The sequence below is a fragment of the Melanerpes formicivorus genome, unplaced genomic scaffold, assembly GCF_026170545.1.
Source record: "Melanerpes formicivorus ecotype bairdi unplaced genomic scaffold, bMelFor1.0.p_v2 SCAF_25, whole genome shotgun sequence".
NCBI classification, from domain to species: domain Eukaryota; kingdom Metazoa; phylum Chordata; class Aves; order Piciformes; family Picidae; genus Melanerpes; species Melanerpes formicivorus.
This window is the reverse complement of record NW_027142377.1, coordinates 7,129,694-7,155,716: the sequence shown is the minus strand read 5'-3', so window position 1 is coordinate 7,155,716 and position 26,023 is coordinate 7,129,694. Positions and strand designations below refer to the sequence as shown.

Below are 26,023 nucleotides of genomic sequence, written 5' to 3'. Positions count from 1 at the left end.
AAGCAGTTGGATTGAGCCAACTGCTCCATGAGTAGCATTAAAATGTGTTATCAGCTTGATTTCATAGGCCACTGGAAGTTTAATTTGATCTAAAATGCACATAAAACAGTGTGTATCTGGACTCCTTCGATAACTCAGCTATTCTATGAAGTCAGAAAATGATGTCCTTGTGACTATAATAATCATATATCAAGATAAAAATTGCTTCATGTCACATAGAGTTCATTTTCTGAAATGTCTGCACTCTATAGTGTACAGATGTATGTGCCTGTGCTATGGGCATGTAGTTTCACGTTTCCTTTACTCTCCCATCTTGTGAGTTTAATGAGTTACAGTAGTGAAGGTTTTGCATTCTACCTCCATGAGAAAGGGCTTTGCAGTGCATCCTATTATTGACTATTACCTGACAGAATAGTGAATGAGAACTTTGACAAACATGTGTTGCATTCTGGAAATCAAAAGCTGTACTGTAAGAATTTTTGAATATACTTAGTACTTCCTTGCAGAACTTCATTGTCAACCCACAATAGGTTAGAATTTCTGGTACCTGGTTTACTGATAGGAGAACAAGCTAAAAAATGACTGTTAACAGCAAGCCTTGTGGAGTTTTCCACAAGACAGAGATCTTTCTTTCTCGGAGTGAGAAGAATATGTTTCAAACTGATTTCAAACTGAAAATGCTGGGCAGGTAGATCCATATGAGAAATGCTTCCTGTTGCAGTTTTCTAGCATATGAGATGCTTATAGAAAACTTTGGAAGTTCTGTTATAAATATAGTACATCTTTATGTGATTGGATTCAAATTTTTATCAATTTAATTGGCTAGGAATGAGCTTGGAACTGTGCATCTTGTAGGTCTCATGACATCTGTTTGTCCAGTGAAGGTTGTTCTCCTTATATTTTGGTTTGCTTTTATTAGTAAAGATTAGCGATTGAACCTATCTCTGGTTTCGATGCTGAGAAAGTTCTACTCACAAGCCAGTATGCTTTACCCCACCACAGCTGATGCCAGAAAATGCATATTAAATCACAGTTCTTAGGAATTTATTTGACAGTGATAGATCATTACCTCCCACCATTGCTCAGTCTGTTTTAACAGTTATGTTTTATCCCAAAGTTACCCTACTAACATCATGTAATATTTAATCACTGCTTAGGATTTTTTCTATCATCAGTCCTCTTGCATGCATCCTGCAACATTGGCAGGATAAATAAATAACTAAATCTTAATTTAAGACATTAAATTTGTATTAATTTGCAATTTCTTTAACTTTCTACAGAGTGGGGTATGATTTTGTGTCACGTGAAAAATCCAGCCATAGCATTTGCACACACAAATAGTGATTATTCTTTTTGGTATGTTTTCAGGGTTTAGTAACTGTTGAAGATGAACAAGCCTGGATGGCATCTTACAAATATGTAGGTGCCACAACCAATATACATCCATATTTATCAACAATGGTCAACTATGCTCAACCTGTAAAATTTCAAGGTTTCGATGTAGCAGAAGGTAACATAAAAGGTTGAATGAAATCAAAGTATTTGCTTATCCTAGGTATTTTATTAATCTCTACATTACTAGAGTATAGAAATGGCATAAGACTTCTATAGTTTAATGATCAACATCAGCACATTTTTAGATATGTTTCCTGAATATAGAGGTTGCATGTTATTGCATTGGTCTTCCACACGGAGTCACTAAGTTACTGGGAAAATTGAAGGCTTGTTGAGGTGGTTTATATTCTACAAGCATTTCCAACTAAACTGCTTTCTTTGGTGTACTGTTCTGTGAAGTAAGGTGAGGGTGGTTGTCACAGTGGGTAGCAGTTAGTCATATTGCACACTAGATGATTTATTGTGTTGCTTTGCCTTATCTGGCCGTACAGCATAGGCTCTGACTAAGTTTTGACCTAAACAAAAAAATACAAGTGAAAGAAAACAAAAGTCATAAATATTATTAAATGTCCCTTCAGTATGAGTGACAGATAATGGGGAAACAGAGCCAACTTTGCTATATCCTGCTATTACATGTAGAGCGTGATGTTGAATTTTGATTCACCATTACAGAAATGTTTTTAAATGTTTTGTCTTTTTTTTTCCCCCTAGAACGAAATATTCATCATAACATGTCTTCTTTCAATGAATCAGTTGGACTAGGGTATTTGAAGACCCATGCCATTGAGTTTGTGAAGTATCCTTTGAATTCCTCATACCAGTTTTAGACTAATGCTACAAATAAACACGTGTGCCTTTCTAGATTTGCAGTATTCCATGTCTGTAAAGAAAAGGTAGCTTACAGAGTGAGAAATACTAAGATTAATGTAAGAAATATTGAAGATACCAGTATCACAAATACGTTTTTGTGATGCTTTCATTTCATTTTCCTTGATGAATTGTACAGTTATAATAAACGACAAATGAGTCGGATATACCCAAAGGGAGGCCGAGTGGATTCCAGTAATTACATGCCTCAAATTTTCTGGAACGCTGGATGCCAGATGGTCTCACTGAACTATCAGACCCCAGGTAGGCAGCAATGACCAATGAACCTCAATCCTAAATAATGGTTTGGGCAGTAACTCTCAAACAGATGCTGTGGATTTGCTTCTGGCATTACTTGAGGAAACAGACATATGGCTAAATAACACAGTGGGGTGGAATTACAGAAGCGTAAGACAATATAGTAGATAAAAAAGCTAAACATAAGAAGGGAAATTAAGTCGCCTTCAATGGAAAAAATATAAGGGTACCATACTTCTCACATGAATGTTAATGTTTTATTAATAAAAAGAACTAATTATAGGGAAATCACTGTTTTCACAAAACACAGCTTTGGTCTAGTTGGGTGCATGACTGCAAAGTAAAGGTTAAGGAATGTACAAATTAAGGTAGTAAAAAGTAATGACTGCACCAAATGCATTTCTAGAACAGTTACTGGAGAAATGGGGTCTGAGATCTCAGCTGAGAGTGTGATGCCTGGAAACGTAAATGCCCCTCCACAGTGTTAACTGAGAGGAGGTGTATTGTTCTGGCTTGATAAAGGTGTGAATATTCTAGTGTATTTGAAACCTGCAGGAAAACAGTTTATTTTTAACAAAGTTTGGGAGAAGGTTGGATGGGAGGGAGGCTATGAGTTTACTCTCTCTGTCCTCATATTTAAGTAGTGTAATAATGCATTGAAGAGAACTCCAATGTTTTGAATGCTGAAACTAAGTAATGCTGCTGAGATCTTTGTGGTTTATTTTTGTTGCATTTTATTCAGTTCAGCCCCTAGGAATGCAATGTGATATTCATCTCAACTTTAACACATCAGGATGCAGGCAGCTCCATCAGAATAAATATACACTTCTGAGATGCAATTCTAATAAATTTAATGTATCTGCCTTAGACTGAGATTGATTGCACTGTTAGTATGTCTGTATCCCCTTGTTATTCAAAGTGATTCTAGATCACTAGCAGAGATGCAGACATGGATACTATGGCAGTCCAGGGAGGTCCCTACTGACTGGAAAACTCCCATTTTCAAGAAGGGAAAGAGGGATGACCCAGGGAACTATAGGCCAGTCACTCTCACCTCTGTGCCCACTCAGATCATGGAGCAGATCCTCCTGGAGGCACTTCTGGGGCCAAAGAATAACAAAGAGGGGAATGGGCACAATCAGCATGGCTTCACCAAGGGCTAATCCTGCCTGACAAACCTGGTGGCCTTCTATGATAAGGTCACAACATTAATAGATGAAGCTGAGCAATTGATGTCATTTTCCTGGACCTGCCCAAAGCCTTTGACACTGTCCCACACGACATCCTGGTCTCCAAGCTGGTGCAGTATGGTTTTGGTGGATGGACCATTCAATAGATAAAGAACTGGCTTGAGGGCTGCACCTAAAGGGTGGCTGTCAATGGGTCCGGGTCCAAGTGGAGGCCAGTGACAAGTGAAGTCCCTCAGGGATCAGTACTGGGACCAGTCTTGTTCGACATCATTGTTGGTGGCATGGTGGCATAGTGGCATTGAGTGCACCCTTAGCAAGTTTGCTGATGACACCAAGCTGTGTGGTGCAGCAGACATGCTGGAGAGAAAGGATACCATCCAGAAGGACCTTGACAGGCTGGAGAGGTGGGCCCATGACAACCTCATGTGGTTCAACAAGACCAAGTGCAAGGTCCTGCGTCTGGGTTGGGGCAATCCCAAGCACTGATATATAGGCTGGACAGCAACTGCCTTGAGAGCAGCCCTGAAGAAAAGGACCTGGGTGTGCTGGTGGATGGGAAGCTCAACATGAGCTAACAGTGCACTTGGAGCCCAGAAAGCCAATTGCATCTTGGGCTGCATCAAGAGAAGCATAGCCAGCAGGTCGAGGGAGGTGGTTCTGCCCCTCTGCTCCACTCTGGTGAGACCCCATCTGGACTACTGCATCCAGATCTGGAGCCTCTATTACAGGAAGGATCTGGACATTCTGGAACATGTCCAGAGAAGGGCTGTTTTCTAAGCACAGCATAAACTTCAGCCTCATTGACAAAACTGTTACTTCAGTGAAGAAATTTAAAAGTCTTTTGGGTTTTGGTTAGTTTTTTTTCTTCCTTTTATTTCTTAGATGTGTGTTTTAGATGCATTTAAATTTTATTTGAACAGATTATTCAGGACAAACACTGTTAATCTCTAAGAAGGATTGTTCATGATCTGAATTTTCAGAAGGAAGGAGTATCATTTTTTTGTCTTTTGGCAGATTTAGCAATGCAGTTGAATCAAGGAAAATTTGAATATAATGGATCATGTGGGTAAGTAAAATGATTTAAGCTGTGGTCAGTCTGTATCAGAATCCTTTATTGTGGTTTTAATTAATTTTTGTCTCTATTAATTTTGTGCTACAAAAGAAAAATGGGATGCTAGGTGAAGAGTAGAAACTAGCAGAGTTCAGGCAGAATAATCCCCCGCCAGGAGATATTCTGATGAATATGCTTTTAAATTGTGTGCAGTTTTTAAAGACAAGAGAGAAGAGGCTTTGTGTGCAAATGGAGAAGATCATGAATACCATACACAACTATTTAACTACATCTTCAGGTTCTGTTCACAGTCTTTCTTTGAAAATATGCCTCAGAATGGAGATTCATTGCATGGTTCACAGAATTGCCAAATTTACTTGGACAAGTTTGGTCTTAATATCCAGAGAACATTTATTTTAATCTGTGTGCTTGAGTTAGAGAGCAAATTTCTCAGAGAATATTGAAGCATTTAATCTCTCTAAGGTCTTGCTCATGACTTCTGCATGAAAAGGATGCTTAAGCCTTATTTTTTTTCCTCATATGTGGTGTTTATACTTTGATAGGATAGACTGATCATTAACATCAAGAGAAAGAAGTTTGATTAATTAATAGGAAGTGATAGTCCAGAAACACATCAAGACATGAAAAATCATCCCAGGAAGAAACAGCTCTTTAACCAATGCAAATCTTATTCAGAAAAAAGGTCTGAGTAGATGAAGCTTGGTAAAATTCTTCATCTGCAGAACAGGCAGCATAATGCTTTTCCATTCCATGTCTTTATTCAGCTGTGAACTCTCCAGAGAGAGGCTCTTGGGTCTGACAGAGTTGCAGTCTCTGATCATTTAAATCAGAATAACAAAACCAATAGAAGAACAGAGGTGTTTTTTATGTCAGAGTGTGGTTCCTTTCTTGCTTGATCCATAAGCCTAATAAACAATTGTCTAATTTACTCTTGCCCAATTCTCTGAAGAACAGGCATCATTACCAACTAAATTCCTTGATTTTTATTGTCAGTCTTCGAGTAGTGCAGTAATACCATGGTAATATAGTGATCATATTTTGATATGCATTATGAAAGTGGTGGTTTCAGTCACTGGAAGCACACAGGGCGATGAAATCTGTCAGTACTCCTATTTTCTTGGATTTACATATGTTGTGCTGTAGAAACAAGACAGTCATTCTGGCTTCAACATTTGTATTTCCACAGACTGGGAGCAGAGGGTAAGGATGTATCTGATAGTTCCTCTCTGCCCATAACCTACTGAATAAAATATTATGACAATTTCACATCATGCAAGAAAAATGAGGAATATTTTCCTGAACAGAAACCACATTTATGAAAACGTGGGAGAAAACACTGACATTCTTTCACCTGCAATTTTCTCAGCATTTCTTGATTTTTTGGTTAACTTCATCTAGGCCTTTATAACATGGTGTACCAGTGATTCACTAGAGGGACTAAAGATGGATAAAAAAGATATCTTCTGGTAGCTGAATTAGCTGGAGAATTAACAAGATGACTCCACTTATGTGTTTTCTCCCATCCATGGAAGAGCACGCTTGTCATGTGTAGCACAGCATTTCTGTGATCAGCTGTTATTTCCTTATGGTGCAGAATCCTTCTGATTTGATTCATCAGAGCACGTATTGGCTTCATTGGTACATTGATCCTGTGTGTGCAGTCCTCAGGGATGTATTATAACCGTTATTATGGTAGTACCTTTCACGCTACTATAATTAACAGTCTGTCAGCACTGACATTATCAGCTGTTTCCCTCAAGATTTCATAACTGAGATGAAAAAATTAGCTTCAAGCTGAACTTTATTACATGACTCTGTATGAAACTGCTTAATTAAAAAAAGCCCAAAACCTGAATAAGCCCTCTCTGGTTTTCCAACGTGTTAAAGAATTAAAACAAATGAGAGCATATACTTTTTTTTTTAATATGATAACTCTTGGTATTTGTATTTATTAAATTATTTAACATTTGTTAAAGTAGTTTGAAATGGCCTTGATTATTTCATATTATTTTCATCTTGAAATCTAGGGTTGATTTCATCTCTTGGTAGCTGGTCATTAAAAATCAAGATTTTCATCTGTACTCTACACAACCATAATGCTGCCTTTTACTTCCTCACACCTGCAGTTAGAAGGAGAATGTTCCACAGAACTGTAGGAGAGCTTATTGTTTGAAGCTAGAACATGCATTTTATTTGTTGTTACACTCAAGAATAATTTCCTCCTTTTCCTTTAAATAAGGTATCTACTGAAACCAGATTTCATGCGACGACCGGATCGAACATTTGACCCTTTCTCTGAAACTCCTGTAGATGGTGTAATTGCTGCAACATGTTCTGTACAGGTAATATAGCAATAGATGATCTTCTGTCTTCTCATCACATCCAAAATCACTTTAAAATGTCAACAGAAATAGGATATGTACAGAAAATGAGTTTGGATTGCATGGGTTTCATCAAATTTTTGGTGTGGGGCTTTCCTTGTTGTTGTTGCTGGCTAAGACAGCTATCTTTACTTGATCTGAGTGGAACATGATAGTATTAGAAATAGTTCATTATTATCACTGAATTTTAACCCCCTCATGCTCTTTTTGAATTATGTCAGCCCTCACATATGAATAAAGGAGTTAAGTTCATTTATATGGACAGTATGAAATTATATAAACATCACTTGTCACTGTAGAACAAGGAGGAGTATGGGAACATACGGACAGGATATTTTCAAAAGAGGTAGAGAAAAATGATTCTTGTGTTGGGGGTTCCTTACTTTGGCATTCTCCAAGTAACCAAGTTCATAAAGTTTCTATGGCAGTTCTAAAGCATAGTTAGGTGTCATGTGTTATAACAGAGCTGACAATTATAAAGTCTGTTATGTGACTTGACACTCTGCTCTTTTTACTCAAGTACCCTATGTGCAGCATAACAAAAAAAATGAAGCTTTCAGCTGTTGCTATGTGCATCCTGGACATTTCAAACCCTCTCTGACCAAGGGTTCATTGTGCATTCTAGACATTTAACTAAATTTGATTTTTTCCTTCAGAAGAACACAAATTTTATTAATGTTGTTTTTCTTTAATGTTTCTTTATGACAATATAATCCCTCCAAGAGGGATGTGGTATCTGGTGGTGAGAACATAATTGCCTAAGTATCATTAGATAATAGTTTTTTGATCATGTGTTTTGCTTCTTGATTTTCTTGTGTGACTAAAACTAGTATGAAAGTACATTCCATCACAAAAGTGTTGAGTGGACTTAAGTCAGTGATGGTGCCCTCTCTTTTCAGGTTTGCTCTCCAGGGTGTTCCCTGGAAGAGTGCTAGATGACAAAAAGTACTCGAAATGCTCTTAGGTCTGTGAAATCATGTTTTAGGTTTTTCATTCCCTCCTTCATCATAGTAATGAAAATGTTATCTGTATTTTTTATTAGTAGATCTTCTTGATGAAATAAAATTTTTCTCTTGAGTAATCACCTTCATATCTTCAAATACATAACAATATAGAAGAGTGGCGTGGGATTTTTGTTTGTTTGCTTTTTAAGCAGCTTACATTTTGCAGGCACACAATACAGAGTTACTGACATGCTGTTAGTTTAAAAACTGTACCCAAGTGAAAGCAGAGCAATAGCTTCCTTTCACATCTTCATAGTTCAGACCCTGTAACAGATGACAGCGCTTCTGAACAGGCAGTTTCAAGCTGTGTAATAGCAGTGTTTTGCATGGATGTTTCATGCAGTGTTTTTTGGTAATACAGCAAACACATCTGTGAGACGTTGGTTAGTTGAGCCGATTGACTTAACTGTTAATACCATAGCACAATGAGCACAATCATTTCAAATTAAGGATATGTTTAAGGTCTTACCACAAAAGTCTTTTCTTAATAAGTTACAATTTTAGCACTAAATTCAGCATTTTCATCTGTTTAAGTATCTGTTCTGTGTGAAGTATTTTCCAGAATGTTATCAATAAATATATAATTAATTCCGTTAGTCATGAAATACTGTGCACTTTGTGGTGCTTCTATTCTTTGTACTGTTTTTCCTTACTGCTCTGTCATTACATTGCAGGTAATATCTGGTCAGTTCTTATCAGACAAAAAAATTGGTACGTATGTAGAAGTGGATATGTATGGCTTACCCACGGACACAATACGGAAAGAGTTTCGAACACGCATGGTGATGAACAACGGTCTGAACCCTGTTTACAATGAGGAATCATTTGTATTTCGAAAGGTAGGATGTTTGGAAAGCACATGAGCATGTTGGCTCGATTGAACTGCTCCTCTCTGCTTCAGTCTGACTTCTTACATGAATAAGTAAGGGTTTGTAGGGTTCCTTTTTACTGCAATAAACAATCTAAAGCTGAAATAAGCTTTCAAGAGGTTGTTTGGTTTTTTGTTGGTTGGTTTGTGGTGGTTTGGTTTTTTTTTGGTTGGTTGGCTTTTTTTTTTTAAGTTGGTTTGTTAATTTTGCTTTATTTTTCTAATGGATAACCTCTGTAGCTGTCACATGAAATATATATTTTTTTTTTTGTTTGTTTGTTTTGTTTTGTTTGTTTCTTTCTGTTTGGCTTTTCCCTCCCCTTTGCTTCCTCCGCCCACTTGGAGGTAGCCACCTTCTGCGTGGCCATGCCTGTGTTCAAGGTATGCAGTCTGCTCAGAATGAGCCCCCGCTGATGGACACCATCATTCCTTGGAGATTTCTTCTTTCCTGCCCTGGCAGTGGCTGCTATCTTGCACTGTTCCTTCAGCCCAGAGGGCAGGTGAGATGCTGCATCCAAAGCTAAGGTCTCTGTTATTACATGGAAAAGTTGGAAGGGTGCTGTGTTCTTTAGATGTGTTGCCAGCTCCCTCCTTCAGTAGTCCATGTGCATCATGTACCTTTTTGTTTTTTGTTATTTTTTTTAGTAACTAAAGAAAACCAAACCTTTTTTTCTTGGTATGGGGGATTTAAAGAGAGAGATCAGTCATCCATGTTCAGTTTTTATCTTTCAGTCTTTATCTATATGACACATTTGTATTTTTTTCTTCTGTCAGCTGGAGTTTCATCCAGTCTACATGTGTTAGCAGTGCCGTCTTTGAATAACGTCTGTTTTCCTTACACCTGTTTTGTTGTCATGCAAAAATGTTGCTCTTTTATTCTAAAGTGACAGACTTTGCTGAGTGATGGTAACACTTCACACTTTGAGTATATTACACACACAATCTCCCTTCTTAGCAGGTTAACCCATTTTTTAATAGAAATGTTGTTAATGCAAGAGATTTTTCTGGATTCGGAATATATTCTGTAATGCATGTGAGTTCAAGTGCTTTTCTCTTGAAGTGGAGGCAGAGGGAAGATGCTTAGGTACAATGACAGGCAGCCATGCTGCCTATGGTTTGCTGGCCATATGGCCAGCATCTGCTACTTTCTGATTTCTTACACTGAAATGCCCATAAACTGCAGGGCGCACACAGCTTCTGTCTACAAGGGGGATACCTACGTATCATGGCATGGGTACACGCTGATGCCAGTATCCTATGGACTTGCAGCTTTACTCTGCAATGAACAATTACACAATCACACAATCTCTTGAATAATTCAATCTGTAAGTCAGCCAAGAGATTACTTTTCTTCATCTCAGGCTCTCGTCATATTATTGTAATCAAGATGTGCCTCAAAGATTAAGCAGATGAGTGCCATAAACATAGCAGGAACAAATCCTCTAGTTGGAGGACATGAAGACATAGAGGGTGCACAGTGCTAAAATGCCATGAGGGTGGAAGTGCCTGCCAGGATGACAGAAAAAATTCACAGAGAAGGAACAATAAACCTATTAGTCCTAACTCCTGCTCCTTAGCAAATCTGTGTCTGGGCTCACCAAGTAAAAAGAGATGTGCTGCTCTGTGGCCTCTAGAGGAGAGGTTTTACCTGCCCTATGTGGGTTACAGTGTTCTCCTCAACCTGATGTTCAATCTGACACAATTATTCTCAGGTAACGTGTTTGATTGTTTTTCTGTTATGTTTTCTTGGTTTTATTTTAAGTAAATTAAAGCTTCAGTCATTCTAATCCAAGTTCTGTGTTGTCACTCTGTTGTGTAAGGAGGATGGGGTGAGTAGCTGGTGGTAGTCTGTGCTGGGTGTGTTAAATTCTAATCAAATACACCAGACTATCCATGAATAGGTGGCTTCAGAGTCCAAAAGTATACTTTATTCTGTGTCTTCTAAGACTGAAAGCAAGAGTGGCAAGGGCAAAGTCTACAGGAGGTAGTGGACATAGCTTAGTTCAATCTTCCCTTTTGTCTAATAAACATTGATGAATAGAGCCAGATAGAGAAGGAGTGGGAAGATGTTTTGCAGCATGTAATTGAGGCAGGCTGACAGAGAAGCTGCACCTCAGCCTGTCTTCTCCATACTGCTTTATGTACCCAAGCATCCCCTTTGTTCTAGAGAAGGCAGGGGATTTTGTTGTTGTTTTGTTTTTTCTCTTTTGGTAACTGTCAGACAGAGATAGATAGATAGATAGATGCAGGTAGCTGGCAGTATCCCTACCCACTATGCATGCCATATACCTTTCATGTTGTGAGTACAGCACACCCACTTCTAGCAGCATGCCATTTCAGTAGGTCTGTCACCCTGTCCTTCCTTCTCCTGTCAGCTTCTCCCCTTTGCTGGACCTGTAGTTCAGCGTACAACCCCATCAGCTTGTGCTTGCACTCTTTGTTCTTCACTGCCCTTTTGGATGCATCCCAGATCTTTCTGTCATAATTCCTCCCAATTCAGCACTATCAGCCCTTCCTTTGCTACCATTATCTGTGATTTCCTAGGTAGCATTTATTTGCCAATGTCACCAGTCTTCAATAATGGAAAATAAATATGCAAAATGTTTAGTGTAACTGTAAGCTGCAGGATTTGCATGTTCTGAAATCCACCCACATTTTAGGGTGAAATGAAGGTGAAGGAAAGATTAGTCTTAAAAGTGCTCAGTTTGCAGGGAATGTCATTATCTTACAGTGATGATTGTCTGGCATACAAAGTGAAAGGTTCAAACATGGGAGGTGGGAAGGGTGCTGCTGTATTAGAGTCATTTAATGTCTTCATTTTATGGCTTTCCAGGTTATTCTCCCTGATCTTGCTGTCCTGAGAATAGCAGTGTATGATGACAATAATAAATTGATTGGACAGAGAATCCTGCCTCTGGATGGTCTGCAAGCAGGTTACAGACACATTTCCCTTCGGAATGAAGGCAACAAACCGCTCTCTCTTCCAACAGTTTTCTGCAACATTGTGCTTAAAACATATGTGCCTGATGGTTTTGGAGGTGAGACAAACCTGTTTCCCAGTGTGCTGTTGATTTGATGTGTGGAAGCACTGGAAGAGTGTGGTGTCAGTATGCCAGGCAGAAGCAGACATGCAGTGCTGGAGGATTGAAAAGATTCAATATTTTAAGTCCTTGGAAACTCTCCATATTCAGTTACTAAAAAAAAATGTAAAGACCAGTTTTCAGAGCAAGTACATGCCTCTGTGTTAATGATAATGACACATGCCTCTTAAATGACAAAACAATATGGAAAGTAGTTAATACTCATTATCCCAGTTTGATTTTTCTCTCTTGGCATTTTAGGAAGACTTTTCTATTTATTTTTTATTAATTACATCTTTTTTTCTGACAAATGTTTGTGAAGTTAACAGGTACTGTAGGCCTATAGCTATAAACAATTGATGCAGGATCTAGATGTGTTGTTTTCAAATGAAACCACTTCTGAATTCTTGAGAATACTGACGTGTTGTTAAAAATGACCACTGAAGTTATTCAGTGTTCCAAACCTTTCTGCATTTTTCTCTCCTGATTTTACTTAAGTTCAGTGTGGTTTAACTATTTTGGGGTTTTCAGGGAAGCAATTTTCAGTATGAGCTATTTGTATGATCAAGTTGACAGGGCTTTGGCCGTTTATACTGAGTGGTGGCAAGTTGCCACACATGGGTAGGAGCAAACAGCTGAGAGTAATCATCACACCACTTAATGGGTAAGTTCACCCTGAGGGTGTACCTCTGAGAAGTGTTTTCTTCAGCATAGGTGAAACTTGCTTGCACATTAGACAGTATGTAAACCATTTAAAACTGAAGAAATTGTGCTAGATGTTAGCGTTCTGACTCTGCAGCAGAATGTCATGTTATGGTTGACTGGTGAAACATTATTGGTAAAAATGAAGCTCTGCTCTTTGCAAAAATTCTTTCAGTTGCCACTGCTTCTCAGAGAGTCATTTCCATAGACAAACTGGAGAATGGAAAGGCTTACCTAGCACTTTAGATAGTGTCACTTCATGTCTCTGCTGATGTTTATCCAGGCTTTAGAAAAAATAAAGAGGCATGGACTTCAGTAACAATATTTCATGGAAAAATTTAAGCATTTACAGGAGCATTTGTGTCATGTGTATGTGAAATCCTGCTTGCTGGCAAAACCACTGGGGTTTTGCCACAGTTTCTGGAGCATTACCATGCCTTTATGCAGCATGTTTCATCTACAGTATTTAACTTCAGAGGCTTTGTCTCAAGACCAAATGTGAGCTGCTTCTTAATCTTGAGATTCTTAAGGCAATAAATGAACCATGAATCTAAGTGTGTGCTTTAGTTCTTTACTGAAGATTTTGGAGGCAAATGACTTATTAAAAATATTTTCTAAGTTAGGGATGGGACATGCTTCTGATTTGGGATTGACAGTTTCCTGAATGATACCATACTGCTTCTAAGAGTAGGGTTTGACATGACTCAAGCGGCTGAGTCTGATGGTTCCTTAGGGATTTATTGATCTATTTTCAGCTGCATTATACAAATTCAGAAGTGAAAGCCTTGCTTTTCAAAGAGACTTTAAACACCAGTTTAGAATTTGCAAATTATGTGTAGTTCAGTACCGGTTGCCAGCAGTTCTAGGGATGGCTTATGTGGTAAGGGTAGCATATAAGTAAGTTCTACTACCCTTAAGTAACAGTATCATTGCAGTAAAATGCTTCTAGAGTGAGAGAATGGGTTGTCACAGCTTACTGTCAGTGTTAGGAAAAGCAGACTCCATGTTAACATGAACTAAATGAGTTTGGTTACTAGTTCTCCTCTTTACTCCCAGATAGTTTTGATTTTTCTCATTGATAGAGAACAGCAGCGTGATGGACAGTTGAGAAACAACTTTTGACACTCTGTTGGCATGTGGTTTTTAATTATTATCTGAAGTGATCCTCTCATTGTTTTATGAGCTATTATTAGGATCTCTGTGGCAGTTTTAGGAGGCCTGTAGGAAGGTATAGCTTCATTCAATAGCTGCCTACTTATTTTTTATTTCTCATATATAACCTGTATGAGTAAGAATTGAAATGTTGCTCCATAGCTAGAATAGCTAATGCATTGCAGGCTTTAAAAGATGCAGGTTTTTTTTTCATGTAACTTAGTAATTTCTCATGGTTTATTTGCATCAGATACTTTGTTCCAAATAAAACACAATAGTGGCACTAATTAATGCATGCGAAGTATCATTCTCCAAAGAGAAGCTTCTGTAATAGAAATCTCTGTGTGAGTAAGCATGGCCACTTAGGTTACTGGTTAGCTTTCTCTGTAATGTACTCTTCCAGTGATTTTCCTAGTTGTATATTTGTGATTTTTCTACAAAGTGCTGTTCCCCACCCCCACCTTACCTCCCTGGGGAGAAAGAAAAATGTTAGCAGAGGACAAATGGCGATGTGAGCAGTGGTGATGAGTCACATCACTCCTGTAGAAATGCTGAGCCTTTGGTGATGTGTTTGTATGGTTAGTAATACAATTTGCAAAGGTCTCACTCTCCCCAGCATGTTAGTCATTTTTACCTTGAAGCTCATGATAATCAGGTTCCATTTTAAATGACGCATTATGTCAGCAGGGTAGTCCTGGATTTTCGTGGAAGAATGTATATCAGGGACAAAAAGACATGCTGACTAAGTCAGGGAAGAGGAAAACAGTCAATGCTGAGCTACAAGACCATTGTTACGGCTGAAAATAAATTTGACATGGTTTATATGTATATGAAGTAAGTTTCAGAAGTTGTCATTGGGTCACAACAGTTATTCAAGAGAACCTATTCGTGTAGATAAACAGAACCATCAAGGGTAGTGCTGTGTGTTTAATATAACCTTTAGTGCATTGGGATCTCTCTGTAATTTTCTTCTTGCTTAAGAAAACCACGAGTGACTTCAGAGGAACATTTTGCAGAACAACTTAGTTTGAATGGGAGATTACAGTTTGCACAAGAGGGGTAGCAAGGTTCTTGTGAAAACTTTTGGTGGGTTGGACATTTTTTCAGACCCAGTCAGTAGACCAGATTCTGTGTCTTGGATCATTACAAGCTCACTTGGAATTTGTCTGAAGGGATGACATGAAATGTGGGCAAAATTAAAGTTATGGTGAAAACCATGTCATAAATGTCATTACAGAAATACTGGCCTGTTACACAAGTGAGACCATCTAGAATGTGAGGGTGCATATTTTATCTTTTACTCATAAACAGCTAACAACAGGACTTTGCAGCATTCTGCAGAGAAACAGCTCGCTTGCAAGTGAAGTGCTGTCCATGGGCCTCCTCACAGTTTTGACAAAAACTCTGAGTTAATAAATGAAAATATTTTGTATTGGATGCTGAGTCAGTTGGGCTGTGGGATTTAAACTTAGTTGCTTAAGTTACTGCTCTCACAAGAAAGGCTGACTACCTGGGACCAGTGACCCTTTGCTCTGTAGTACCAAAGATGAAGTTTCAGAGGCATCATCAAAACAGATCACTTGCTATGGTCTCTGAATGCACTATTACTGTAAGTGCTGAATTGGTTTCATTTGCAAAATCTTTTCTTGCTGTGAAGGGCCTGCTTTGCCATTTGTGAGTTCTTTGTTGAAATGAAGGGTGGAAAGAGATTGTTCAATAGGTAGGTAGAGATTCATGTGTTTTGTCTTCCTTGCACATTAATCACTGCATATGGAGAACAGATTCAATAATCTTGATGGTAGCCAGTGCTTGGTAGAACTATGATGCCACTAGTGGTACTGTGTTGTGTACAAGAATCAAGTGCTGGTCACAGTGGTTCATAGAAAAGCCATTTCACAGCCTGTCGTGTTCCAGACTTGGAGCATCACAAAAGTGAATGAGAACAGATTTCTCCACTTGTTTTAACCATCCACCTGGAACGGCTATTTATCTAGGAAATACAATAGCATTTTCTACAATTCCCTGTAGTCCTAACTCAGTCAGCACCTCCTTGAGTAACCAAGAGACAAAGTTGTTACTGCTTTCTGACGCAGGAGACCCTCTTCTGGTCCCAAATTCTATTATCATCCACTGGAAGTGTATTAGTGTAACTTTGGTCTGATGGAGTCAGTGTCTTTGTCTAAATAAGCTACCTGGACTAGTACCACTCACTTGGTGCATTATAAACTGACTCTCGTTTCTAGTGTGTTCGCCAACACATATTCTTGACAAATTCACTATGAAAAGCTGAATCATTTGTTGCAAGGCATGGTTCATAATGAGGGCAGAGTCAAAAAACAAAAAGGAGACATAGACATGTCTTTTTCTTACAGATATTGTAGACGCTTTATCAGATCCAAAGAAATTTTTGTCAATCACAGAAAAAAGAGCAGACCAAATGAGAGCTATGGGGATAGAAACGGTGAGTAGAACTGAATGGCAAATGCAACCCATTTATGTTCATGCTGTGTTCTTCTTTAAAGTAAACTGGTCTCTCTTCAATTGATGCATGTTACCTTATCATTTCTCATTTTCAAGTATAAGCCTCTTTCCTGTTCTAAAACACTGACTTACCTAAGTTAACAAGTACTGAAATACTGTTCACTAATTGACCTTTCACAGATCTTACTAACATATCCCTTAGAAGCAGAAATTTTAAGAAATGAGAAAGGAGCCTTATTTTATTAGGTAGTCATTTACAATAGGTTACAAGTATTTCACTGAGTACAGTGTTGCTGGAAAGTCTGTTACTTTAAACGTAATTTAGAAAATTGTGAGTTCAGAAACTTCCTATAGTCCAACTTTTATACCACAGGGAAAACAACTAATTTACTCTTTTGTGAATGCCTCTTTCAGAGTGATATAGCTGATGTACCAAATGACACTTCAAAGAACGATAGAAAAGGAAAAGGCACTAATGCCAAAGCCAATGTAACACCTCAGAGTAGCTCTGAACTTCGACCAAGTACTACTGCAGGATCTGGAACCGACACTAAGAAAGGTAGACAAAAGTCATATACCACTTTCTCAGTTCTGCAGTAATTCAGAATGTCACAGGGAAGTGCTCATTATTGTAGTTTTGCAAGTCTACATTCCTTTTAGGAGTTAACTTCTTTTGCCACTGACAGTGGTCTTTGTTTAATTGCAAATAAATTGCTAAAATGGCTGTATAAAACTATACAGCTGCATTTTGCCAAGTGATTTCTTTGAATGCCTACTGCCAGCAATAGGTATTGGTACCTGTTGGTATTAGTACTGCGTGACTCTGGGAGTAGTTTACTAAAGATCTGATGGAATCCTGATAGGAATCACGATTTTCTGGTATTGTACTCCACAGAAATTCTTCTACTTTCTTTTTTTTTTTTTTTGCCTTTTTTAGTTTTCTTTCTCTCCACACAAATCCCATGGCAGAATTGCAGAGTTAAGTAATTCAAGATACTTAGAATTCATTGGATTCTGCAGAGATTTACCAACAATTATAAATGTTTTCAGTGTGCAGTTCTGCTCTGAGTAGTGATTATGGAAATGGCATGTTTATTGTAAAAAATATCTGTATTAAATGTGCTCATTTATAAGCACATTTTTCCTCACTATTCACCATGTAAAATCACCTTACAGAGGCAAATGGGATTATTTGTTTTTCACATACCATCACAGGTAATGAAGATTAAGTGAGAAGACAAGTTTTTACAGCTGAGTGAAACACAAATATTTCTGTTAATGTGCCACAAGAATTGGAATCTTGTTCACTCCTTTCATCTACCTTGGCACAGAGGGGTTGATAGGAGTGAACAGGGGTGTTGACTGCTGTTGTTCTTAAATGTGAGCAGGCATGGCTGAATGTACACGTGTCATAGTATCATTCAGGGTTGGAAGGGACCACAAGGATCATCTAGTTCCAACCCCCCTGCCATGGGCAGGGACACCCCACACTAGATCAGGCTGACCAGAGCCTCATCCAGCCTGGGCTTAAACACCTCTAGGGACGGGGCCTCGACCACCTCCCTGGACAACCCATTCCAGGGTTTCACCACTCTCATGGTGAAGAACTTCCTCCTCACATCCAGCCTGAATCTCCCCACCTCCAGCTTCATTCCAATCCCCCTAGTCCTATCACTACCTGAGATCCTGAGAAGTCCTTCCCCAGCCTTCCTGTAGGCCCCCCTCAGATACTGGAAGGCCACAACTAGGTCACCTCGGAGCCTTCTCTTCTGCAGACTGAACAGCCCCAACTCCTTCAATCTATCCTCATAGGAGAGGTGCTCCAGCCCTCTGATCATCCTTGTGGCCCTTCTCTGTGAAGGAATCTCTTGAGAAACAAGATCTCATTTCTCCAGAGTCTCTTTGGCAATAAAACAGGATGATGTCTTTAGCACCTGAATTCTTTCAAAGTTCTTCCCAGGTGTAAAACCCAGATAATCATTGTGCAGTGTATCATCATTACGTATCATCACCAAGATAAACAAATATTAGTTTTATTGTGGATTAAGCAAGCATGACATTTGCTGGGGTTGGCAACTAATTCCTCATTGCCATGGAGTCAGACCTGGTGAATGAAGTAAAGGAGTCTGTATTCTAGAATAAAATCCCGAGGAAGTCTGTTTATTACTCAGCCTGCCTGGTGAAGTCCTGGTCGTATTCACAAGGCAATTGATCGAGTAGTACATTTGAAAAGAAAATTAACTGTGTCTTAGTTATATCTTGGTGAATAATTTCTTGTTAATCTGTACTTTTATATGGTAAAAAACATCAGTTACTAACTTAAATATATGTTTCTGTGGTAAAGCTCAAATTTAAGTGTGACGTATGCTAGTATGTATGAAATTTCAGATAAACCATGTAATATCTTCCTAGGTATAGACCTTATTCCCCAAGTGACGATAGAAGATTTGAAGCAAATGAAGGTAAGCATGGACACAAGCTTTTCAAGATGTGTTGCTAATTATTTAATTAACTAGGATTTTATTTGGTTAAAGTCAATATGACTCCCGAAAAATTGATCCAACTTCTCTTTTTGTAGGCTTATATAAAGCATTTAAAGAAACAGCAGAAAGAGCTGAATGCCTTAAAGAAGAAACATGCAAAGGTATGATTATTAAGAGCTCTCTGAGGAACGCATGCTAATTGAAAAAAGTTGCAGGATTCACTGGCACAGACAGGTACTGCTTAAAATGTGGGGGAAAAGGAAGGAACAGTAGTTGACTCACCAAGAAAAGCTTGTGTCTTAGATACACTCAAGTATGCTCCAGTGAGCAAATTTTTCCTTTAGCAATCCTTTCTGGGTCTCAACTGAGTTCCAGTAAATCTATGTTTGACCCATATAAGCATCCAAAGCTTACCTTTTTCAGGTAATGATTTTATCTGGCTGCCTCCTCCCTGACCTATTGACAGGCAGCTTGGAAATGTGATGGTAATGTGAGAGCATGCTGCATGGAGGGCAGGCACTAGAGAAACTGCAAAGAGAACTGGAATGTGTAACTGAAAAATCAAGTGCCTTATTCCTCCTCACACAGCTGTGTTAGACCACTTTATTGTCAGCTTTTTGCTTGATGCTCCAAATACATATAACACTGTCACAAATATACTTTACAGTAGAAAATCATGGCCAGTTGAACTTGATGATCTTGAAGATCTTTTCCAACCTTAACAATTCCATGATTTTATGATTTTTGTCACCGTTAGGCAATATTTGGAGCAATTAGATACTAATAAACCAAGGTAATTTAACAAACAACAGTTTAACCTATTGTAATGTAAATTCAATATTTGGTGCTTTCTGTGGAAATTAAATATTTGCATCAATGTGAGCAGCTAATTGTTTCTAACAAAAGAGAATATGATATGAAGTCAAGTTCAGTAATGAAGTCTACATGTAAGTACTAAGTGAAATGTGTTGTTTCTGGTACAGTCTTGTAATGGAAAGAGGAACTAGTGGCCTGCTAGACCCAAATGTATAGCCTCCATAATGATGTTAGTTATCTTTTCATGAGAGCAACAGTTTTTTCCTCCCCTTCCACAGATAACATCTGCCACTTCAGTGGTGTAAGCCAGGTAACTATAGTTAGGGGGTTAGATTTGGTGTGTAACACTCCACAGGCAGCCCTCCATGGTCAGTGTATCAGCTTATACTGTCTTGTTGAGGGGGCAGGTAAAACGAGGTAAGTTATTTGCAGTCTCCACATGTAGTTGAAATTTGTATTGCACACCTTACTGTTGCTTGCAAAGGGAGATGCTCTGCAGCAAATTGGAATTTCTAAATGATAAGATTGCTGCTGCCACTAGGTGTTAATGATTTTAATGAGTATTTGGACTTAGAGCTATTTGATTTGCACTGGCCAAGGACCAAGCACTATATTCTGTATGATATGTAGAGGAAAGGGAGAATCAGGTTTTGTTGTCCTCTACATTCAGAAGCTGTGAACATTATGATCTGAGCTTGTAAATCTGACCTTTTACATTGCACTTACATGGGCATTTATTCATAAAGAGGGAAGAGTTTGCCCATCATTCTTTTATTTTAAGGTATACTGTATTTTTAAGGTCTGCTGCCTATTTAATTCTTCAAACAAAGGAGAAATATTTTAGCATTTATGGTGGAGTTTCTGGAACCTGTAATGCCATATGGCTAAACCAGATGAAAATCCACTGTCAAAATTATCCTATTGACAAATGTTACCATCCACTGTCAAAGTTATCTGTACAAAGTTACTTGTACACTGATATTTTTACACTGTAAGAAAATTAAACATTAAAATTCCAGCAACCTAATTGTAATGCCCTACTGTTTTCCAGGAGCACAGTGCTATGCAGAAGTTGCACTGCACACAAATTGACAAAATAGTGGCACAATACGATAAAGAAAAGGTATTGTACGAAAAAATGTTAGAGAAGGCAATCAAGAAGAAAGGGTAAGATGTTATTTTATTTCTCTGTTTTTAGATTTAAAATGGATTTTTATGCATTTGTGTTCTGGAATAAAACATTCATTCATCTGAGTGGCTTTTTTAATGAATTGCAGCTTGAACCAGCATCCTACATAAAACTGAGCATGAGCACATTGAAGACTCTTCACTGGGTTATAAATGTTGTACTCTGCCTTTCTCCAGTCTTCTGCTCTCAGAGCTTTAAAAGGAAAAGCAAAGGAGCTGCCTCAAATTTTTATTTCTGTGATCTGATCTGGTCTCACTGCATTCCCTAGAGAGTATCACTGTATCACTATTATGTTCAGTGAGAGCAAACTAAGGTTATCAATAGCTCTAATGACCAGAAAGTAGCAATTATTTGATTTGGGGGAAAAAGCTGGCTTCTAAATCACAAATGCTTTAAAATAATAGAGTTTTGTCAAGTTGAAGTTTCTTTTTAACACTAAAGCCCTTTAGATCAACAGCTGGGATAAATTAGCATTGCTCCTTAGACTTCAGCACAATTGTTTTGGTTTGCACTAGCTAATGAGGTGTTACATTGTCTGTGTAAATCTCTTAATTGTCACAGAAAAGTTTGTCATAGATACTAGTGACTTCAGTAAAATGTACCTCTTACACTCCCATTTAGAATTAAGTAGCAGGACCTGCTGTTGCCTTGCCATGTTGTGTAATCTAGCAGCAGTGTCTCCTCTCCACCGTTCACCCTATGACTGGCATTTCATTGAGATAGTCTTTATGCTGTAATGCTGTGGCCTGAAGCAGGGATTGTTTTATTCAATTTTATATGAAGCTATGCTAATAGTTAGCCTTAATTTTATATTGTTGTCATCTGGCAACAACAGCTAGCAACCAACTCAGTGAATACTGAACATAGATGCCTCTTTAGCATTGGATTCTTCCACAAATACTTTTAATTTTATGAATTCCTTGGCAGTAGTTTTTGAATATGCATGTATAAACTTGCAGTAGAACAGAAATAGAACTGTAAAGGAACATACTTTCGAGGCATTCATGATGAAATTGTCAGATACTTCATGGAGAAAAAAAAAGAAGGCTTTTTGATAGGTGTATAGACTTTCTCATATGATTTAGTTGTGCAGTTTTTCATGATACCTTTGTGCCACACAGTGTGACAAATGTTAACTGCATATTGTTCAGCAAAGTAGAATCTTTTAATCGCATGCTAATTCACTGACTGATGGACAGAATTTTGCTCTCTGTGCTATTTCTGTTGTACACTTCAAATCCTTAACAAATCTCAGAGGCTTATGTGGATGCATCCATTCATGTTGCCACTCTGAAATGAACTTGAGGGCACATAAAGATCCATCTAATTCATCAGGACTGTCTAGAAATCCAAGTGTATAGGCACGTGTAGACATGGACATGTGACACTACGCTGGGCTGTCCCTGAGTATTTGTTCCCAACTGTGACTTGATGATTTAACCAGGGCTATGCCATTGCTGTTGGGAGCAATTCTCATAATATCCAGTGTGAATGGAAGTTGCCTTGAGAAACAATGAAAGCTGTATTTCCAGAGAAGGGATCAGCTGATGGTTTTGCTATCTGGGATTCTGAAAAGTCCAGTGATTGAACAATTTAGACTTAATTTGGGATAAAATGTTTGATTCACTGAGGAAGCAATTTCTTCGTAGTCAAGTCATACATGAACTGTAGCCAGCCTCTGATCAAAGCTGCTCACATGGAAAATGAAAAACAGTGCTTTTCCAGCTGTTGGGTGTTTTTTCTCAGGACAAGGTAGCAGTGATCAGAACCTGTCTCTCTGTCCTTATATTACTTCCAAAGTGTCAAATGGGTGTTACAAATCTCTACAAAAATTTTCTTGCTGTGACTGAAAGAGAAATGACTAGACTTTCTGGTGGCCCTCGGAAACACAAGGCGTGTCAAACTACTGTTTCCAGAAGGGCTTTCCTGGTACTGTTTGATGATAACATTTTCTGCTAACTTCTATATGTTTAGCAGTACTTTGATATTAAAATAGGATTTAAACTTAAGAGCTTCATAAATCTCCTTTTCTAGAGCAAATATGGATTAATGTTACTGCTTCAAGAAGTAACCACTCTTATTAGATGATGATAAAATTAGTATGGCTCCATCCACTCAGTAGAGTTACACTATTTTACATCAGTGGATGATCTGACAGAAATATTGCAGTGATGTGAAACTAGACTCCTGAATATATTGTACTATCCCAGACACAAAAAAAACCCACCAAACCAACCAAACACACACACAAAAATCACCCAACAAAACCCCCACAGAGACTTCTAATGTGTCAATTTGTATTGGGTTGTAAAAGCCCTTCACTGAGAAAAGGGCACAAGATTGGTAAAGGTAGAGCCTTCAAAAAATTATTTGCTTTGAGACTGTAAATGAGATTCCTGTTGCAGTGGCAAAAGAATAGTCTTTCTGTATATCTCACACCCTAAGTAATTTGGCTTAGATAAGAAAATTATGTGGTTAAGAGGCAAAAGTCATCCATCTCCTAACCCCAGGCACATTATGGCAGCTTCAGCAGGGGCCTTCTGCAAGCATTTTACCACCCCATTTCTTAGAATTATGTGTGCTTCCTGCATTAAACAAGCTTTACAGCGTGCATTCAACCCCAGTAACTTGACCCAAAAACCAAAGACAATTCATCTTATTGGAGGAGTGAGGCCTGTCTGCAAGATTTGCTGCTTTCCTAATCATATAAGATAGTTAATGGATCGGATTCATCCATATGAACTGAAGCAGTCTGCAAAAGTCCCCCCCCTTCTTTGCCACCCATTCACTTCTGTTTTCTCACAGAGGGGCACTCACACTTTGAATAGTCATTCAGTTTTCATATGCCCAAATTGCCCAGTGAGTTATTCAAATTGCTTTTTCCTCTGCCCCAAACTAAATAAACAAAGCAAAACAAAAAAAGTAGCAAAAAATACTTTTCAAACAAGATAGAATCACAACAAGGCAGTGAATATGCCTGTAAGTTTTCAGGCAGAAACTGGTTTCTCTTGGCAAGGTATTTTAAGCTTGGAAAAGGAACTAAGTACTCTAAATAGAGATGCTTTGACATTCTCAGCAACAGAATAATTGCTGGGACAATCTAGAATTAATTGTGTAGCGTTTGAATTGAATGATCATTAATTCAACGATATTTTGTAAGTTGTGAATAAATTGCCAGAAGAAATAATTCCATTCCAATATGCTGCAAGCACTTCAACTTTGATTAACATTTTAATTAGTAAGAGCTGAGTGAATGAAAAGATGTTTAACTTGTGGCACCCATTTTTAATTTTCCTTTTTTTTTTCTTAGAGGAAGTAATTGTCTTGAACTGAAGAAAGAAACGGAAATTAAAATTCAGACGCTAACCTCAGATCACAAATCTAAGGTAAGCAAACAGCCAAGTTTAACACATGCAGCATCTCCAAGAGGGTTTTTTGAGATTCAAGTGGCAGTTAGTTTTCTTGGAATCACATGAATGATTTTCTAGCATTGATAACACGCTGAAAAGAATGGGAGTAATTGAGTGTCTAAAAGTGTTTCTTAAAAAAATTTAAAGCAACATCAATTTCCTGCCCTTTTGAAATTTTTGAAGGAAGTGCCATGTTCATGCCTGGTGAAGTGAAACTGGTCATTTGGATCAGCTGGAACTAAAGAGAGAATATGTGCTTTATGAAATTTGGATGCTAAACACTTTCCCAAAATATATAGATAAAGAAGTTTGTTTTTCATTTTCCACCGTTCTCACCATGGATAACAATTGCTAATCTACCTCTTAGGAAAGAAGTTACAGTATAACTTAGGTTGGAAAGGACCTCGAGGATCATCGAGTCCAACCTATCAACACAGACCCCATGACTAGGCCATGGCACCAAGTGCCATGTCCAATCTCCTCTTGAACGCCTCCAGGGATGATGACCCAACCACCTCCCTGGGCAACCTGTTCCAATGACGAATGACTCGCTCGGTGAAGAACTTTCTCCTCACCTCGAGTCTAAACCTCCCCTGGCGCAGCTTGAGACTGTGTCGCCTTGTTCTGGTGCTGGTTGTCTGGGAGAAGAGGCCAACCCCTTCCTGGCTACAACCACCTTTCAGGTAGTTGTAGAGGGCAATGAGGTCACCCCTGAGCCTCCTCTTCTCCAGGCTAAACAATCCCAGCTCCCTCAGCCTCTCCTCATAGGGCTTGTGCTCGAGGCCTCTCACCAGCCTTGTTGCCCTTCTCTGGACACGTTCAAGTGTTTCCATGTCCTTCTTAAACTGAGGGGCCCAAGTTGCTCTTGAAACAAGTGCCTTGTTTGGTGTTTTGTTTAGTTTTGTTTTTTCCCCTCAATTGCTTAGTTCCACTGTTTCCTCCAAGGCTCAACCACAGTTCATTTAAAAAACCTGGTCTCAAGCTGTGATTCATGGCTCACATTGAGTTGCTTAAAGCTGCTTCCTCTATACCTCTGTATCATTACTATGCTCACTGACTTCATATTACCTGTGAAAGTTTAATCTACCATCTGTTGGCATGGTTTCAAATTTCAGAAACCTATCCAAACTAGAGGGTGGCAGGTACACTAAATGGCACATCCATGTAGAAAATTATCTGGAGGGAGAAAAGTACAAAAGACTGGCCACACAGTACAGGAGAGTTACTGTAAAAGCTGAAACCTGTGAAAAGAATCAGACAAGTATAAATACAAACAAAAGCAGTCACAGCTTTAAGACTAGAATCAGTTAATTTTCATCTTTTCCACAGTTGTTCTTTGGTTTTATTATTTCATGTGAAGAAGATCCTGATATTCTAAAAAGGTTTCTCTCTTGTTGCTGCTTGTTTAGCCAAAGATGTAGGGGAAAAAAACAGGAATAAAACCTATTGTACTCTCTCATCTCTCAATTCCCTTCCTGTATGAAAAGTCCAGAACACTTTCCTTAAATGAATGCAAATTTGATGACAAATGGTAATTCATTCATTTCCTAGTGAAGTAAACTCTGAGGAACACTAGCTCCCTATCACAGTACATTAGAGGTTGGAAGGGACCTCCAGATATCATCAGGTCCAAGCCCGCTGCCAAAGCAGGATCACCTAGGGTATCCAGACTTAA

General features: G+C 38.5%; 1 protein-coding gene across 9 annotated transcripts in view; it reads left to right on the top strand.

The window, feature by feature from the left end:
- The window catches only part of PLCB4 (phospholipase C beta 4), a 165,270-nt gene that overhangs the window by 124,035 nt on the left and 15,212 nt on the right, over nt 1-26,023 (top strand). For all 9 annotated transcript variants that reach the window (XR_010989135.1, XM_068153185.1, XM_068153183.1 and 6 more), the window contains 13 exons: nt 1,369-1,510; nt 2,107-2,191; nt 2,402-2,526; nt 4,725-4,776; nt 7,022-7,124; nt 8,842-9,006; nt 11,869-12,073; nt 16,342-16,430; nt 16,865-17,009; nt 18,863-18,912; nt 19,029-19,094; nt 20,801-20,916; nt 24,249-24,324. Coding sequence is in view for 8 of the 9 variants with exons in the window: in XM_068153185.1 (XP_068009286.1) it covers nt 1,369-1,510; nt 2,107-2,191; nt 2,402-2,526; nt 4,725-4,776; nt 7,022-7,124; nt 8,842-9,006; nt 11,869-12,073; nt 16,342-16,430; nt 16,865-17,009; nt 18,863-18,912; nt 19,029-19,094; nt 20,801-20,916; nt 24,249-24,324 (1,419 nt within the window). In the remaining variant the exon portion in view is untranslated. The remainder of the gene's footprint in view (nt 1-1,368; nt 1,511-2,106; nt 2,192-2,401; nt 2,527-4,724; nt 4,777-7,021; nt 7,125-8,841; nt 9,007-11,868; nt 12,074-16,341; nt 16,431-16,864; nt 17,010-18,862; nt 18,913-19,028; nt 19,095-20,800; nt 20,917-24,248; nt 24,325-26,023) is intronic.